Genomic DNA, 19592 nt, shown 5'->3' with positions numbered 1-19592 from the left:
CATTAATTACATTATAATAATCCAGTGGTGCAAATTTTTGTTATCCTGGTTAAAAATTATAGAGAAAAGAATGGGCTAAAATGTGGCAAGCAGTGCATTTATAGACACATCCAGCGTGGGGTGTGAGTAGATGCACAATAAGCACAAACACGAAAAAATTAAATTGCTTCTGCTAGAGAATTTGAACCTACGAAAATACCACTCTGCAACAGATCTTATGTTCCCACCTAGGTTTCCATGGTTTTACCACTTGTTCACAAACGCTTCTTTAGGCTTTTGACATTAAATGTTCATTATGGAGAAGAGGTGTGTACTTTTGAAAAATCCTTCCCACATATAACCAGAAAAAAATTGAGTTTGGGCACCGTTATAGCTGTTTTCTGAGGATTTCATCATTTCTTCTATGCATAAGTGAATGTCTGTCCACCTCATTTGCCTGAAAACTGTACTACATCAGCAAGATGGATCATTTGGCTTCCTTGTTGGTCCTGGGGGATATGAACACAGCCCACAGATCTACCAGCAGCTGACTGTCTGGTAAATGTTTACTTACAAATTAGCACGAGTGATAATTTATTAAGGTAATAAGCATAGATTACATTTAATGGCTTAGACATTATGCATTATGAACACAGTATTTTATGTTTAGTTGAAGCAAGTGTACACGACTATTAATATGATACCCAAATGTAACTCAAAATTGTGCATTAGAGAATTTAAACCAAGTCAAGCCATGTATTGTAGTGCATCGGCGCTTAAATTAAGGCCTTCAGGAAGGTTTCACAATGGTAAAGCAATATCATATCATTCACCTATACTGTGTATCAAGATTTGTTTATTTCTTAGATTCTCTTCTCCTTCCTCCATAAGTTGACTTATTCAGTTACTGAAGAACATTGTTTCTCTCTTGACAAACATCACTGCATCAAAACTTTGGTTTCTGAAGCTGAGGTAAATAATCTGTCAGCAGGGACACCATGACAGCCTGGGATGACACAACAAAGAAAGAGAAAGAAAGAAATGGGCAAATATTAGCAAGACTCTGCTTAGGGACCTAAGGAAGAAGAAATGGATTGCTGCTTAGAAGGCCTGTGGTTAAAATGTGTTTTCCCAAGGAAATGATAAGGGGACAGTTCTAAATTAATATTTATTTTTATCTGGATAGAGGAAGGTCCAGAAGGATCAGGTCGACCCAAATAAATGCAGAAATGCCATGCTTACTTAGGCCTCATTCCAGAACTAGCGGGTAAGAGAGTTGAAATGAGATACCATGGCGGTAGCCATGATTGGATTTTCCAGTCATAAGTGAAACCTAGGTATTGGTTGGTTTTAGAGAAATATAATCCCTCTCATCCTGATGTTTATGCTGTGGTTTGGTCACTTGTAACATAGAGAAGTTTAGAATCAATCATATGTAGAATAAGAAAAGTAAATTGTTTGGGCTAACAAATAAAGTCTGCCTGAATCTGGGTCCTCATGAAGGAATATTTATAATCAAGAGTATAGCTTCCCATTAGGCTGTGACCCACAAATGGTAATTTGCACTTTTACTCTTCCCACCTTCCACAATAATGACAATAGTAATAATATCAGGAACAACCACAACAAATGCTTACTGAGTGCTTACTGTGTACTGGACTAAATGCCTTATCATATGTTGGTCACTTAAGAAATATTTGCCAGGCACTGTGCTAGGTGCTGCTAGGTAGAAATGTCTATCCATTATCTCATTTAATGCAATAAGCTTCTAAGGTAATTTTTGTTACTATCATTTATATATGGGAATATCCTGGAATAAACAGATAGTACACAACTGGGTTTGGACTCAGGTTTCTCTGACTTCACTCTTAGGAGGTGGTTTTACTGCCTTATAGGTTCTTACTGTCTCCTTTTGACCATACTGTACATGTGTCCCTAGCCTATACCAGAAATGCAGCTTTTCTATTTCATGGGTATTCATTGAATGTATTTACTGAACAGTTACCATGTGTTGGGCCCTGTATTGAGTGCTTTATGTGCACCATACCACTTCATATCCTTCCCTACTTGTGTGAAGTGGTAAGAGAGAGGAAGGTGTAGGTATTTTCCTGAGTGGTAGTAGTAGTGGATGGATTTGCATCTGCCTGTCCCTAAGATCTTAACCACTACGCTTAGATGACTCTTACCTCACTTAATCCTCATAAACTTATGAAGTTATTTCTATTTTTATCTCCATTATCATATGAGTAAACTGGACTTGCTCCAGATCACACAGAGAGTCAGAATTTTAACTTGATTTCCAAAGTCTGTATTCTAGAAGCAATACCCTATATCACCAGTAGGCTACAAAAAATGTTTTGAGCACAAATATAGGGTGTCATGCACCCTTCCAGGTATAACGAAGAGCATTATAGACAAGATCGATGCTCTTATGAAGGCATTTTCATTATAGTAGGGGGACAGGCAACAAACGAGAAAATACCAAGTCGGAATAAATGTCATTAATAAGTAAAATAAAAAATGGAGGTGCACCTGGGTGCCTCAGTGGACCAAGTGTCTGTTTTTGGCTCAGGTCATGATCCTGGGGTTCTGGGATCGAGCCCTATGTCTCTCTCAAATAAATAAATTTTTAAAATCTTTAAATAAAATAAAATAAAAATAAAATAATGTGATAAAGGAGGCTGAAGAACCTCTTTAAGAGTGGGTAGCAAAGAAAATAGTCAACAAAACAAAGAGGCAGCCCACGGAATGGGAGAAGATATTCACAAAATTATACTACAGACAAAGGGCTGATATCCAAGATCTATAAAGAACTCCTCAAACTCAACACCCACAAAACAGATAATCACATCAAAAAATGGGCAGAAGACATGAACAGACACTTCTCTGAAGAAGACATACAAATGGCTAACAGGCACATGAAAAAATTTTCATCATCATTAGCATCAGGGAGATCCAAATCAAAACCACATTGAGATAGCACCTCACACCAGTTAGAATGGCCAAAATCAACAGTACAGGAAACAACAAGTGTTGGAGAGGATGTGGAGAAAGGGGAACCCTCTTACACTCTTGGTGGGAATGCAAGTTGTGCAGTCACTTTGGAAAACAGTGTGGAGATTCCTTAAGAAATTAAAAATAGAGCTACCCTATGACCCTGCAATTGCACTACTGGGTATTTACCCCAAAGATACAGATGTAGTGAACAGAAGGGCCATCTGTACCCCAGTGTTCACAGCAGCAATGGCCACAGTCACCAAACTGTGGGAAGAGCCAAGATGCCCTTCAACAGATGAATGGATAAAAAAGATATGGTCCATATATACAATGGAATATTACACCTGCATCAGAAAGGATGAATACCCAACTTTTGTATAAACATGGATGGGACTGGGGGAGATTTTGCTGAGTGAAATAAGTCAAGCAGAGAGAGTTAATTATCATATGGTTTCACTTACTTGTGGGGTATAAGGAATAACACGGAGGACGTTGGGAGAAGGAGAAGAGAAATGAGTTGGGGGAAATCGTAGAGGGAGACAAACCATGAGAGACTGTGGACTTTGAGAAACAGACTGAGGGTTTTGGAGGGGAGAGGGGCTAGGGGGTTGGGTGAACCTGGTGCTGAGTATCAAGGAGGGCATGTATTGCATGGAGCACTAGGTGTGATTCATAAACAATGAATCTTGGAACACTGAAAAAATAAAATAAAATTTAAGAAAAAAGAGTGGGTGACCAGTGAAGGCCCTGTTAAAGGAATGACATTTGAGATTTGAATGACAAGAAGAAACTAGGAAGGCCAAACTCTAGGATAAGAACACCTTCCAGGTAAAATATTTTAAGCTTCTTTATGGGTTTTTAGGATCACATCTCAGGTGTTTTTTTTTTTTAATTGTTAATGGTCATTGCCTGTGTCAAATTTATTTTCAAATATTAAATCTTATAAAGTCAACTTGGAGTAGAATTGCCAGATTTGGTTAAATAAATAAATAAATACAGACAGTTAAATTGGCATTTAAGAAAGCAACATTTTTTTTAAACTGTAAGTATTTTCCAAATATTGCATGGGGCATACCTATACTAAACAATTATTTGTTGTTTAGCTAAAATTCCAATTTAACTGGATATCCTGTATTTGATCTGTCACCCCTAATTTGGAGAGAAATAAAGTACTAAAATACTGTGAATTAGATTTGCAGTGGTGTTGCATATCTAAGGATCATCCTGGTAGCAGTGCTTTGAAGTATCAGCTCTACTGCGCAGTCCCTTTAGGTTACTTCAGGTCCACAGTAAAAATTGTAGGTGGAGGAAGAGAGGTACCTGACATTTTATGAGTTCTACAACCTTCCTAATTACTGAAAAATACAAAAGCAACCTTCGTGGGGAGGAGAGAGTATGTTTAAAAAACAAAATAGGGGCGCCTGGGTGGCTCAATGGGTTAAAGCCTCTGCCTTCGGCTCAGGTCATGATCCCAGGGTCCTGGGATCGAGCCCCACATCGGGCTCCCTGCTTGGCGGGGAGCCTGCTTCCCCCTCCCCTTTTCTCTGCCTGCCTCTCTGCCTACTTGTAATCTCTGCCTGTCTAATAAATAAATAAATAAAAAGATATCTCAAGCCAAGAATTTTTATTATCTTTTAAAAAAAAACAAAATAAAACAAAGGGATCCAAAGGCTTGTGCACTATGGAGAGAATGATATGATTACTAGAGTGTTCTGAACAGCACAGCTAGAATTCACCCAACATGGAGGCCTTGAAAAGCTCCTCTAAGTACTGAAAGAGTATGCATTTGCTGGGGAGGGCATGTGCTATGGTGAGCCCTGTGAATTGTGTAAGACTGATGAATCATAGACCTGTACCCCTGAAGCAAATAATACATTATATGTTAATTTAAAAAGTTATATGCTTTTAGAGCAAGCCCCACCCTATTTAGTTATGTATTTGCCATCAGTCATTATGGACATGTTAGAACTTGAGGCTAGATTGTATTTTTCTTTTTTCTTCCATCCTGATTTTAAATGAAATTATGCGTGGAAATCATTCTCTAGACAGTAGTCCTGTCCAGTAGAACATTCTGCAATTATCAAAAGGTTCTCTGTCTGTGCTGTCAGATACAAATAATGTAGCCACCAGCCATGTGTGGCTATTGAGGACTTAAAATGTGCTTAGTATGTCTGAGGAATACACTTTTACATTTCACTATATTTTAATTAGTTTAAATTTAAATAGAAATAGCCTCAAGTGCCTAGAAGCTATTGCACTGGATAGGGAATTTCTAGAGGAAAACAAGTATTGTGCCTTTAGAACATCCCAGAGAAATCTGTCTCAGTAGCGTTGAGCCTAAATGCCATTCTAGATAAGTTACCTAAGAATCATTTCTTTCCATGTAAAATAGGAATTTAGACTAGACAATCTCTAGGGTCTCATCTCTCCTGAAAATATCATATTCCTATGAATTGTACAGGCTAAGTGGGGACTACATACTATTCTTCTTTTTTTTTTTTTTTTTTTTTTGATCTCCAACGCCTGGCAGAGGGACCAGCACCCAGTAGATGCATAGTATACGACTGCCAACATGAACTTCACCCAATGGGACCTCCAGTCTCTAGCTCAGAGAATTGAAGAGTGTAGCATGTGTGTCACCACCTCTCTTCCAGAATCCATGTCAGGTGTCACTAGTCAGTTATGCCACTTTCTTTCTGAGACCACAGGCAGGCTTAGAACCTTCTGAACATAGATAACTTAAGTAGCCTGTTGGTGAAATTGAGGACCCTATGATTAAAAATCATTTGCCATCTGTATAGTTTGATCTGTTGATCTTATCTGTGAGGAAACCAGGACCCAAAGAGGTAATACTTATCCAAGATGGCAGAGTTGACGAGCATTAAAGACTATATGAAATATATAAAGTATACACTGGCTAACTGAAGATAAAAAAGTATATAAAGTATGCAGTATATAAAGAATGCATCTAGGGCGCAAGTCTCCTTGCTCCCAGGCAATATTCTTTCTATTTTAGATGCTCTACCTTCATTTTAACATGGCTATGCCTCTTGTTTGCTTTGAAATATATTTTCCCCTTATAATAGTGGGCACTTCAGGAAGGTAGGGTATGGAGAGATGGTGGTAGGTCTTAGGCGGATGGAAAATAGGTGGACATAAGATTTCCCTTTGTTTATGTATGTGTGTATCTATCTATCTATCTATATGTATACATATTTATCCTTATAAGCATCTCAATAATGTGAATACATGATGTATTTAATTTTTTAAAGTAAATTCAATTTAAAGATGTTGTTTAATAAGATCTTCGAAAATTCAGAAGTGCAGAACAGAACATCTCCATAAATGATATTTTAGCAACATTTCTTTTAATTTTTCCCCACTGAATTTCTGCAAAGGTCATGTTTTAAAAGATTTGGGTTGATTTATCTTTGTAACTTCAATTGTCTTCTGAGAAAGACTAGAGCTTGAGGAAATTTTTTTGCCATGCCTCTTCCTGGGGTGTGTGGTTGAAGAGCTCACATTTTCTTTTTTGCCATCTAGATCTTTGCTACTCAAAATGTGGTCTCCAGGACAGCAGCATCTGCATTACCTAGGTGCTTGTTAGAAATGCTGGATCTTGGGCCCCATCTCAGGACCTATTGAATCTATCTGCACTTTAACAAGATCCCTAGGTGATTCAAATAGTTAGAATGGCAAAAATTGACCAGGCAGGAAACAACAAATGCTGGAGAGGATGAGGCGAAAGGGGAACCCTCTTACACTGTTGGTGGAAATGCAAGTTGGTACAGCCACTTTGGAAAACAGCGTGGAGATTCCTCATAAAGTTAAGGCTATCCTATGACCCAGCAATTACACTACACTACCCAAAGATACAGATGTAGTGAAAAGGAAGGCTACATGCACCCCAATGTTCATAGTAGCAATGTCCACAATAGCCAAACTGTGGAAGGAGCCAAGATGAATGGATAAGGAAGATGTGGTCCATATATACAATGAAATATTACTCAGCCATCAGAAAGGATGAATACCCCACATTTGCATCAACATTGCTGAAACTGGAGGAGATTGTGCTAAGTGAAATAAGTCAAGCAGAGAAAGACAATTATCATATGGCTTCACTTATTTGTGGAACATAAGGAATAGCATGGAGGACATTAGGAGAAGGAAGGAAAAAATGAAGAGGGGGGAATTAGAGGGGGAGATGAATGATGAGAGACTATAGATGCCGAGAAACAAACTGAGGGTTTTAGAGGGGAGAAGGGTGGGGGGGATGGGTGAGCCTGGTGATGGGTATTAAGGAGGGGATGTATTACATGGAGCACTGGGTGTTATATGCAAACAATGAATCATGTAACAATACATCATCAAAAACTAATGAAGTACTGTATGGTGACTAATGTAACATAATAAAAAAATTCTTTTTAAAAAGCTTTGGAAGCACTGGTCTAGATAACATGGCAGTTGCCATTTTGGCCAAAGCTAGTGTCCTGAGGTGGCCAGCTGGAGGGTACAGTAAAAACAAAATCATCCCTCCTTTTAGATATGACAAATTTAGACCTGACATATAACTTTCCATTGGAAAGGAAATCATGACTGGCTTTCAAGCAGCCATAGTGGAGCTCAAAACCCTCCTGGTCACTGTATAAGGTCAACAATGAAGAAGATGTCAGTGATAATAATTATAATAATACTTACAGTATATTAGATACCATACTAAATGTTCTACATGTATTACTTTAATGCTCACAATAACCCTATCTATTCCCATTTAGATAAAATAACCCTATCTATTCCCATTTAGATAAAATGAATTCCCATTAGATAAAAAAAAATTACCAGAGTCTTTTCCAGCTCATTTTTCTGTACTCCAGAATTTGAAAGTTATAAACTACTTTTCCCAAAAGCTACAGTGCAGACATGACACTCAACTGTATGTACTCAGGTCTTAGGGTCATAAGTGAACAATGTGCAGTGAAAGCCATCGTCTGAGAGATTAGATCTTCTGATCTGTGCAGATAGGGGGTATCTGGTTCAGCTGGGGCAGCGATAATGGAGTATCTGGCATTTAGTTTCAGGGGTCTTAGGTACCAGGCTGTGTGTAGCTGTGTCAGTGCTGTTTGGCTACTAAAGAACCACAATGTTGTTGGGCGATTTTCCTGCGTGTGTTGTTTCTGAGTATGTGGTATCCAAGAATGATTTGCTGCACCTTCTTTCCCCAGAGATTCTGGGCACTGCTAAATGTCTTTTGATAAATTCCTATATTATCTTTTTATCTTTCCTAGAGTGACCTCTGTTTGCCAGTAAGACCCAGCTGGTACAGTAATTGAAATCGTTAAATCACTAAAAACTAAAAAAAAACAGTGGTACTAAATTATGACACATGAATGTCAGTTTTTCAGAGAAGAAGGTGATGCTTGGACTATTATAACACAGAGATGTAAGGTTAATATTTCCTAGAATAGCAGTGATGAAGATGAAACTTATGTTAAGTGGAACAGTATTTTGTTAAATTAGTTTTGTTGCAGTTCTGGAAATGTTTAGTACCTAAAGCAGATATATCTATAGAGCCAAAGTCAAGTAGAGAACCAAAACAATGATCTAGGTAAGTCATGAAAGGAAGAAAAGAGAAGAGAAATAAGATTTCTTTAAATACTCATTTTGTGCCAGGCACTGAATTAGGAATCTCTATAAATATTAACAAGGGGACTGTAAAATAAGAATTATACAATATAATGGTTGGCAGGCAATGGTGGCTGGTGTTAAGGCTGATTAAGAGCAGCCTCAATTTTTATTAAAATAGATATATTTGGGGGCACCTGGGTGGTTCATTCAGATGAGCACCCAAATCTTGATTTCAGCTCAGATCATGATCTCAGGGTCATGAGACTGAGCCCAGCCTGGGGCTCCACATGTGGCATGGAACCTGCTTGGGATTCTCTCTTCCTCTCCCTCTGCCCTGCCCCCTGGCTCACTCTTGCTCACTCTCTCGCTTTCTTAAAAAAAAATGGCAATAAAATAAAATAGATATATTTGGAAGGACATCAATTTTATACCATTAAAAATACAATATAAATGCTAAGAAGCAATAATAATCTATTATGAACTTTCTGGGAAAAAATAGATGCCATATGAGTAAGTCATATAGGTAGATAATCTCAGTTGCTTATTATTTACCAAAAGGCATGAATGACCAAGTTAGGGCCACACAGAGAACCTCTTCTTAGCTTCCATTCCCCAATTCTTGCTTACCATGATTGTCCACTTCCTGTTTTCAGCCTCTGGGAATACTAGTGATCGTGGAGAATAAAACACTTCATCATCCACTTCTTCTGGCTTTCTGGGCAAGCAGTGTAAAAACGTCCAGTCAGAGGCAGCAACTTTAGCAGTCTAAAGAAGAAATAGGATGCGTCTGTGTTTTGACTAGTATATATGGCTATTACATTTGTCTTCTTCAATATTAAAACACACATATGGTGTGGAATCAGAGACCAAATGCAAAGGGAGAGACGACGAGGCAGAGCAGTGGTTTAAATTCAAGGCACCAAAAGGAAACATAAATGGTACTTTCAACTTATGGAATTTTATAGTCACTTTTTTTTTAAATTTGGGAGAATGTTACTCCAAATTAAACCACTAACTCAGTTTTCTGGTTCTCTGTCTAGAGGGATTGTGAACATTTCAGTAAAGAGTTCCATGGGTGTAATGCGTGGCTGATAGCAAAAGTTACCCATTATGCCCCAATATATTTTAAAAGTTGCTTTTATGAGGTTATGTTACATTTTGAGCTTATCTACAAGTTACAGTTTTTAGCAGTTGAAGCATACTTCATCACTAATTAAAACACTTTTGAAAGAGAGTGTGCTGAGATAGGAGTGCATTAAAAAGGATTATGGGCACTATACACAAGAGGTTTCCTTCTTAATGTAAAAGTCCTAACAGTTGTGATTTTCTCCAGCCATTAAGTCCATTTTCCCATCCATTTCCATTGTTCACTTACAGAGTCAAAACTGCAGTACCTCATAATTTCTTACCTCAAAATGACTGCCTTTTACTAAAATTTTTACTTCCCGTACTTGTTCAGGGTTCAGAACCTTCTGAATTTCTAAAATAATGGCGAAGTTACATGGGAAAGGAATAACATTTGAGTCAGTCATACATCAGTGTGATGAATGTTCTTCAAGCCTGCAGTCCTAGCACCACAAAAATGCCTAAGGCTGGTCAAGGCAAGGACAAGGTAAGCCACAAGGAATTTAGAATTTCTCCATGAACGTATTTCCACATATATGCCAACAGATTAGCCATAATGTATAAACAACTCCTATAACCAATAATGGCAAAAAAATAGAAAATGGGGAAAGAATATGATAGCATTTTAGAGAAAGACACATGGAAATGGCCAGTAAACACAAAACGATGTTTAGCTTCATTAGTAATCAAGGAAATGCAAAATTTAAAAAGCATGAGATACAGATTTTAAAAATTAAAAATGTAAATAACAACTAAGAGTAGAAAGAGTGTGGAGAGAGTAGAAATTATCAATTCTTTTTGGATGGCTATTTAGCAGCATTTACCTATTTTAAAAAGTATATACCACTTTACACAGAAGTTCTTTTTCCATGGATCTATTCTCCAGTAATACTTGCACAGAGAAATACGTATAAGGATATTCATTGCAGCATTGTTTGTAATTGGGATCATTGAAAATAGCCCAATTTATCAACATAAATCATAGTTCCCCCAGACCTTGGAATTTTATGCAACCATTTAAAAGAATGAAAAATATCTAAATAAATGGACAAGAAAATATAAGATTTGTTAAGTGGTAAAAGTAAGTCAGAATAATATGTCCGATATGCCATTTATGAGACATTAATAGTTGTGTGTGTGTATATGAAGGCATATATAAATACACAGAAAAGGTCTGCAAAGAGATGCATCAAATTGTCGAACCATGGCTCCCTCTGGGAATAGTCACTGTTGAAAGGATAAAGGAAAGACACTTTCACTTTTTATTTTCCAAACTTCATTCTATTGACATGGATAAATAAGGAGCTAGTATTTACATATTGCTTTATCAGTGAAATATCTGTGTGTTTGCTCAGTCTCTTTCTCCACCCAAAACAGACTAGCTGCTCTGCTGACAAAATCCCAACGTATACTTGCCTGCTAGAGTATTCTTCCAGAAGAGCAGTTCTCAAAGTGTGACCCTGGAGCAGCAGCATTGCATCACCTGGGAACTTGGTATAAATGCCAGTTCTTGGGTCCCACCTCTAATCTACTAATTCAGAACGCCAGGGGAGTGGGGTCCTGCCAGCTGTGTATTAAGAGCTACAGGCGGGACGCCTGGGTGGCTCAGTTGGTTAAGCAGCTGCCTTCGGCTCAGGTCATGATCCCAGTGTCCTGGGATCGAGTCCCACATCAGGCTCCTTGCTTGGCAGGAAGCCTGCTTCTCCCTCTGCCTCTGCTCGCTCACTCTCTCTCCCACTCTCTCTCTGACAAATAAATAAATTTAAAAAAAAAAAAAAAAAGAGCTACAGGCAATTCAGAGGCATGCTCAGCACTGAGAAGACTCGCCTCAGATCTTAATGAAAGGCATCAGAGTAGATGGGATTCCCCTGGGAATGCCCTGGAAGCCATAAGCAAAGCTAAACTGGACTTGAGTGTCCTGAACAACTAGAGGCAAGGACTAGCCTGAAGAACCTAATTATGCAGCTTTTCTTAGAGGAGAAATCAGAAGAAACTGCATGCAACAGAAGTAACAGTGTCTCTAGACACACACACAGCAAAGCATTCTGATGCCTCCCTGCCTCCATCTCTGCGAGAGGGAAAAGCTTGCTTCTCTCTTCTGCCTGATTGCAAATGCCTGCGTCCAGGACAAAAGAGCCTTTCCAAAGGATATCCATAGCTAAGCTTCAGGAGGAGAGAAATCCCTGGAGGATGCAGTCAGCGAGTCCTTTATAGGGAAGGAGAGGACAGTCCGCTGTCCCCAAAGCGAACGAGTGATCAGATGGTTTGGCCCTTTGTGAATGGAATTAATGAACCTTCAGAGAGGCATCAATTTGTACCTTCATTGTAACCTGGTAACCTTGGAAAGCCTGGAGCCGCTTTTTCTTCTCCTCTTCTTGTCCCATGCTTATCCACGTGTCTGTAATTAACACATTGCCTCCACGAGCCGCTTCCAATGGATCATTCGTCAGTGACAGCTTGGTGCCGTTCTAGCATACACAAGCATAGCCATTAAACAAGTTCATGGGACAGAGAAAGGCCATTCTAAGTTTACATATAAGGAGCATACCTCCTTGGCATACTGCTCTGCCACCTTGGTCACACTAGGATCTGGCTCATAACCCTGCAGGGGGAAGAAATCAACTGTTATTTAGGCAAATGTTTTGTATTAGGCTGTCTTATATATGCAGTATTTTCCTCTCAACAGCATGCCTGCTGTCCTTCCCTTTGCTGCTTCAAGTGGAATATGGTATTGACATCTAAATTCCAAACCTTCATAGGGCTTTTGGGAATTTAACAAGGTAACCGGCTGCCCCATCTTTCTCTTACTATCCTTGACCTCTTCAATTATCAGATAAACAGGGCGTGGTGCTTTCCAGCTCTCAGTAGGGCCCCTTCTGCTTCCCCTAATAGTGTTAAGAGGATTACATGTGTAATTCTACAAGCAGATGCCATTTTGTCTCCACCTTACCACGAGCTGTGTGGGGTTTTTTGGCAATGTTTTGTTTTTGTTTTTTGTTTTGTCTGGGATGCTTTTCTCTGCTTGCTTCATGTGGCTAACACTTTCAAGTCTCAGCTCAAATGTCTCCTCCGCAGAAGGACCTTTCCCAAGCACCCAAGCTAAATACTCACAGGCCACATGCCAGTGTTCTGAGTGCAGGACTCGTGTTTTGAAATGCCATTTACACCACAAACACCCTGCTTTTGCTCAAATATATTTGTTTGGGATCGTTTGACGAGAGCAGGTTCAGGGCTTGGGTGAAGCAAGCGAGGTGCTGGGACACAGAGTTTAAGCAGAACTGTCAGAGTCTTTGCGAGCACAAAGGGCGCACCAGAGGGACCTCCCTTGCTTGGCCGAGTCTCAACTCTGGGTGAGGGGACGTTAGAGGGCACTAAAGCCTCCCCGGAGCTATTCCAGACGCCCCAGGTAGCCCCGCACCTCACCCCTCCCCCTCCAATCTGTTCTGTCAACAGCAGCAAGGATTGTTTTCTCTGAAGCCTGCAATGTTTATCACTTGTTCTTTAAGTCCAAGCTGATTAAGAGTATCAAGGCTTCCCCCTGCCCCCACATTCCCTGTTTCTGTCTCTCTTAATTCTTCTCAACATCTTGCTGTAGGAAAGGCAATCTCGTTGTTATCTCCGTACTATGTCTTGCCCTTTTCTGCCATCTCAGCCTTTTACCCTTGAACACCTCCTCCTGTCCCCTCCTGGGGGTCTTCGTTGGAACATGTCAGCTCTTCTTTTGTCAAACTTTAGCCCAGCCTCACCTCTAGACCCTCCATATGGAGGTCTTGTCAGTCCAAACAGCACAGTTATTCTCACCTTCCTCCATCCTTCTCATTTTCCTGAATTCTTAGCATTTATTATAAGTTGGGTTTTAGAAATTCTCAGTGGAGCATTGTGATACACACTGTGATATGCCACTCACATCCCCCCTTCATGAATAAAGAACTTATTCCCCCAGCTGCTGGGCGTGCTGCCAGAAGATAGCTTTCAGCTGCCAGCCCTCTTTGGGCACTGCCTCAGCTGCAGAGAGCTGACTCATCCAAGGTCACATCCCCTTCTGGGGCGACCTACATTCAATGACTGATTGACAGAAGGGGTTGGAAACTTGACTCCCTCCTCCCAACTTGGAACAGCTCTAAATGGCCATCTCGGATCTAGAAGTCTCTGTAAGGTCAGACGAGGCTGTTCGACCTGCAGTGCGGCTTGGCTTCTTCCTCTGCCCACTCCTGCTTTCCTCCCTTCCCTTCCACAGGTGTTGGTCCCAAGGGCGTACCCTAATAAGCATCCTGCACACCAAACTCTGTCTCAGAGTCTACTCCCAGCAACCTCAGCCTGTCACAGGCATGTTCAGTTTCATTCCTTTAAAACCGTCTATTTGCACGTGAGTGTCTACTGTAGTTCCTTCTCATAACAAAATTCTTGAAAGAAACTACACATGACGCTGATGATGGTGGCACAGACATTTTAGACCACCCTCAAATAGCCATAAGTTCTAGAGCTCTTTTATCGGGATGTGGAGAAGGTAATTAATAAAGCTTTGCTAATTTAGTAACTAATGTGACCATTCATACCAGTAAACATAAATGAAGAGGCTTGGCCATTACCCCGTGTGCCTCCTGCCCTGAAAATTTAGCCTTCCCTCTAGAGAGCAGGTTTTATACTCCCTACATATAATCATTCTTACAGAAGGAATCAATAAGTACTTAGAGAACCAACAGAGAGGTTTGGAAATTAGAAAATCACCCAACCTTGCATGCACTGGGCCATGACTGAGAATACAAAGAGGAATTCTTTACTCACAGCTCAGGTTTCAATACTAAATCACTCATTGGCTTTTACATAAATCTTAAAACCAGAGGAAGAAGGTGATTAACAAACCCAGTTCAGTCAAAATATTCACTTAGAACAATGTTAAAATCATTACCATCAATAGTTTGTGGAGCAATTTTACAATCAAGGACAAAATTATGTTTTCTTGAACATGTAAGTTATTCCCAGTTGAAGAATGGGGAAATAGACTAATTATGGCCTTGGAGACTTCAGGGCTTCTTAAATTTACAATAAATCTCCTAGCTTTATCTTGAAAGGAAATAGGCCTACTTATAAATTAACTGAACAACTTCTGCACTATCACGCTTTCCCAAAGACTTTTTAAAACTCTTACTCCCACCAAGATTTGACAAAGTTTTAGCGCTGTCTGTCATTTAAATGACTTTTTGCCTAAGAACAATATCGAAATTACTTTGTAAGATTCAAATTTTTCCCTTTGGTGGTAATAAAACATCTCTGACACACCATAAAATGTTTAAATCCTATATTTTTCCAACAGAATAAAGCCTCTCCAGAAGCATCTTCTATCAGGGAACAGTTATTGTTAATAAATGTTGTCACTGTAAAAACTAAATGCAATCACAGTTTGCATTAATACAGAGCTTTTCTTCAAACTAGATTTGTGTGACAGTGTTGTTAACTCTTCTCGTAAAGTGAGGGAGAACCCCCTTAAGCACAAGTTGGATCTGACCCTTCATTTTCATTTATGCTGAATGAAAATGCTGAATTATGCTGAATTATCTGCTGTAAGAATTCTCTCTCTGAGGGGCACCTGGGTGGCTCAGTGGGTTAAAGCCTCTGCCTTTGGCTCAGGTCATGATCCTAGGGTCCAGGGATTGAGCCCCGCATCAGACTCTCTGCTCAGCGGGGAGCCTGCTTCCCCCTCTTTCTCTCTCTGCCTGCCTCTCTGCCTACCTGTGACCTCTTTCTCTCTGTCAAATAAATAAATAAAATCTTAAAAAAAAAAGAATTCTCTCTCGGAGTCCCCACAGTTTACTACAATAGGGTGGCTTCTAATACATGCTGTTGTCTGTGTCTGCCATTTCTTCTACGGCAAGTGTATTGGGTAGAAGAGTGTCCTCCCAAAATTCGTTCTCAGCCAGAACCTCCAAATGTAACCTTATCTAGGTGGGTCTTCACAGATGTAAGGAGTTAAGATGAGGTCATACTGGATTAGGGTGGGCCTACTTTTAACATGACTGACATTCTCCTATGAAGAGGGGCATCTGTACAGAGAAACAGAGACATAAAGGCAAGAATGTGGAGGAAGAGACTGGAAGGACGCAGCCACAAGCCCAGGAAGCTTGGGGCTGTGCGGAGAGATGAGGATCCTTTCCTAGAGACTTCAGAGAGAGCGTGGCCCTACCACCATCTTGATTTTGGACTTCTAGTCTCCAGAACTGTAAATAATAAATTTCTGTCATTTGAAGCCACCCAGTGTGTGGTACTTTGTTATGACAGAGGGCACATTCACTCAAACTGGTTCAGCAAGAGCACTAGCGAAAAGCATTTTGTTTTCTTTTTCTTTGGCAGGAGACAGTGGACAATGCCGGTGCTCTACCCAGATGCCGTCATAGGATTTCTTTTCACAGCTTTTTTTTTTAAAATTATTTATTTCTTTTCAGTGTAACAGAATTCATTGTTTATGCACCACACCCAGTGCTCCATGCAATACGTGCCCTCCGTAATACCCACCACCTGGCTCCCCCAACCTCCCACCCCTCGCGCCTTCAAAACCCTCAGATTGTTTTTCAGAGTCCATAGTCTCTCATGGTTCACCTCCCCTTCCAATTTCCCTCAACTCCCTTCTCCTATCAATCTACCCTTGTCCTCCATGTTATTTGTTATGCTCCACAAATAAGCGAAACCATATGATAATTGACTCTCTCTGTTTAACTTATTTCACTCAGCATAATCTCTTCCAGTCCCGTCCATGTTGCTACAAAAGTTGGGTATTCATCCTTTCTGATGGAGGCATAATACTCCATAGTGTATATGGACCACATCTTCCTTATCCTTTCGTCCGTTGAAGGGCATCTTGGTTCTTTCCGCAGTTTGGCAACCGTGGCCATTGCTGCTATGAACATTGGGGTACAGATGGCCCTTCTTTTCACTACATCTGAATCTTTGGGGTAAATACCCAATAGTGCAATTGCAGGGTCACAGGGGAGCTCTATTTTTAATTTCTTAAGGAATCTCCACAGAGCTTCCCTATGACCCTGCAGTTGCACTTTTCACAGCTTTGGCCCCCTCTCCCCACCTTGATGGGCTTTTAACAGCGCTTGCAGCTCTTCCTCGGAAGACAGCCCTCTGGCTACCCTGCTGCTTTTCCTGCCAAAAGTGCCAGGGGATTTACTACCCTACCTCCCCTTGCTGCCTTTGACCAATGACTGGTTCAAAGGATGAAAGCCCACCTACTGGGGTGTGTGGGTGGCACAGTTGGTTAAGCATCTGACTTCTGATTTGGGCCCAGCTCATGATCTCAGAGTCCTGGGACAGAGCCCCGCATTGGCTCCCAGTGTGGAGTCCTCTTGAGATTCTCTCTCTGCCCCTCCCCTTGCTTGTGCGCTCGCCCTCTCTCTCACTCAATCTCTCTCTTTAAAATAAATAAATAAAATCTTTTAAAAAAAGGAAGCAAGCCCACCTTCCTTGCCTCAGGTTGAGACAACTCTGGGGCATAAGTTACGCTTCTGAGCTCACCTGTAGGATCAGGCTGTAGCTTCCTTCTGTAGGGTGATGCCTGACGTGGCACTAGAGTGACCAAATCATGCCCTTTGCCTGGGAGTCTCCCAGTTTTAGCACCGATAGTCCAATGTCCCTGGAAATCCCTCAGTCTTAGGCAAACCGGGATGGTTAGTGACTCTAAATGGCCCTCTTTTTTTTTTTTAAAGATTTTATTTATTTATTTGACAGACAGAGACCACAAGTAGGCAGAGGCAGGGAGAGAGGGAGGAAGGGAAGCAGGCTCCCCACCGAGCAGAGAGCCCGATGCGGGACTCGATCCCAGGACCCCGGGATCATGACCTGAGCCGAAGGCAGAGGCCCAACCCACTGAGCCACCCAGGTGCCCCTAAATGGCCATCTTGCTTAGATTCTTCCCTCTCTCTGTCCTTCTCCTACTCTCCTACAGGTCTTCCTTAGGAGTACTCCTTTAATACCTGTGCACAAATCCTCACTAAATCCCTTGTGGGGAACTCAGCCCGAGACACTGGTGCAGGAAGGGGTGAAGAGCACATGAAAGCCTGGGGGATTGGGGAATTTCCTATTAGAGAAATTCAGCCATTAACCCATATTGTGTAATTCATGTTCCTGGTGATTGGCAAATAAACATCTCAAACTCAGGAAGCAGAAGCAAGGAGTAATTTTAGGCCTTAGTAATTTTAAGATGCCTCTGGACGTCTCAGTTTGTCAGAGGGAACCCTCGCACTCACTACTGAAATAGCAGCAAACAGATGCCTGGTCAGAAACACACTAGTCCACAGTAATTGTGAATAGTTGCTCTTAATGACAGGGCCAATTTTATCTTTCACTTTGTTTCTGAAACAGTCTCTGTTTAGGGCAGTTTTCCCTTTAAAGACTCCTGATTGGAGGGGCGCCTGGGTGGCTCAGTGGGTTAAGCCTCTGCCTTCAGCTCAGGTCATGATCTCAGGGTCCTGGGATCAAGCCCTGCATCGGACTCTCTGCTCATCAGGGAGCCTGCTTCCCCCCTCTCTCTCTGCCTGCCTCTCTGCCTACTTGTGATCTCTGTCTGTCAAATAAATAAATAAAATCTTTAAAAAAAATCCCATCACTACTGAATATTTTCCCCATTATGTTTCTGATTGGCTAATGATATCCAATCAGGAGTCTTTTTTATGGATTTTTTTAAAGATTTATTTATTTATTTGACACAGAGAGAGAGATGGAATATTTAAAAGGGTCTTTGGGGATCCTTCAGTACTGGTTTGTGTATGAGTCTCTTGTACATTAATTTTTGTACTGTAAAAGGCCTCTTTATTTTGTGTGAGGCAGGGGGTGTCTTAACATAGGGCTTCTCTTGGAGACATCTACACTTTTTTATTTGGGTGTATTTATTTATGGATTTATGTCATTATGTAGGTAAAACATTAACATGTTGAGAAATTCAAACCACATAAAAGGATATACCATGAAAATAAATTCTCCCTCCTATCTCTGTCCTTGAACCTCCCAGTTCCCCTTCTCAGAGGCAGCAACAATTACCAGCTTCTTACATATCAAAAGTGTTACTTTTGAAAATAACCTATGAAAGAAGTCATGCCTCCTGTACATTCTGTGTGAGATTAGCAGCAGAGTAGGAAGTATATGGGGGACATTTTCACAGCCACGTGGGACTCAGATTCGAAAAGCTGCAGGGCCCCTGGAGTTGAGTTTGAAATATTAAGCTGGTATAGAAGCCATCACTGTGACCTTCACACTAGATTGGCATTTTTTTCTACTAAACTGCAGTATTAGAAAAGCGATGACATTCTCTCTATGCCTTGGGAATTCTACACTGTCTGGATTTCATTGCTTTCTTCAGCCTCTGTTGCCGCGGTGCCCAAGGATGCCAGTCATCATAATGGCTGGCTTCAGGGCCGTCAGAGGCTTTTTAAGAAAGACGCATGCACAGATGAGAGGCTTCATGGGAAATGGGCATTCAAGAGGCCACATAAATGTAATAGTAATGCTAGTTACATAGCCTTAAGTTTGTGGCCTCACCTGTGCCTTCCTTGAATGGAAGACTGGTTTGTTTTCACTGGTAGTTGTATCTGGGATGATTTAAGAGGGGCTTAGTCTCAAGGCAGAAAGTTCCCCTACCTTTGGAGTAGCTGCCTGAAGGTGCATCCCGAATTTTGCAGCACTCATCATGATAGAATGCAGAATGTTGTTCCCATCCCCAATCCAGCTGAGGGTAAGGCCTTTCAGAGAGCCATAGTGTTCCTAAAAGCCAAGGGAGGAGGAGATTACATCCAGGAGGAAAGCCACTTGTATGAAACAATTATTAGAGCTAAAATAAAGGAAAGAGACAGCCTTCACTTCATTTTTTTATA

At 40.8% G+C, this 19592-nt stretch overlaps 1 protein-coding gene across 1 annotated transcript in view; it reads right to left on the bottom strand.

The window, feature by feature from the left end:
- Positions 1–556: 556 nt before the first annotated feature.
- The window catches only part of OTC (ornithine transcarbamylase), a 61259-nt gene continuing 42223 nt past the window's right edge, over positions 557–19592 (bottom strand). The window contains exons 6-10 of the mRNA XM_080794925.1: positions 19360–19482; positions 12275–12328; positions 12045–12194; positions 9229–9366; positions 557–985 (exon numbers count right to left, since the gene is read on the bottom strand). Of these exons, the coding sequence (XP_080651051.1) occupies positions 926–985; positions 9229–9366; positions 12045–12194; positions 12275–12328; positions 19360–19482 (525 nt within the window). The 3' untranslated portion in view covers positions 557–925. The remainder of the gene's footprint in view (positions 986–9228; positions 9367–12044; positions 12195–12274; positions 12329–19359; positions 19483–19592) is intronic.

The sequence above is a fragment of the Martes martes genome (genome assembly GCF_963455335.1).
Source record: "Martes martes genome assembly, chromosome: X".
Taxonomy (NCBI): domain Eukaryota; kingdom Metazoa; phylum Chordata; class Mammalia; order Carnivora; family Mustelidae; genus Martes; species Martes martes.
The sequence above is the reverse complement of the archived record's forward strand: the minus strand, read 5'-3'. Positions and strand labels throughout refer to the sequence as shown.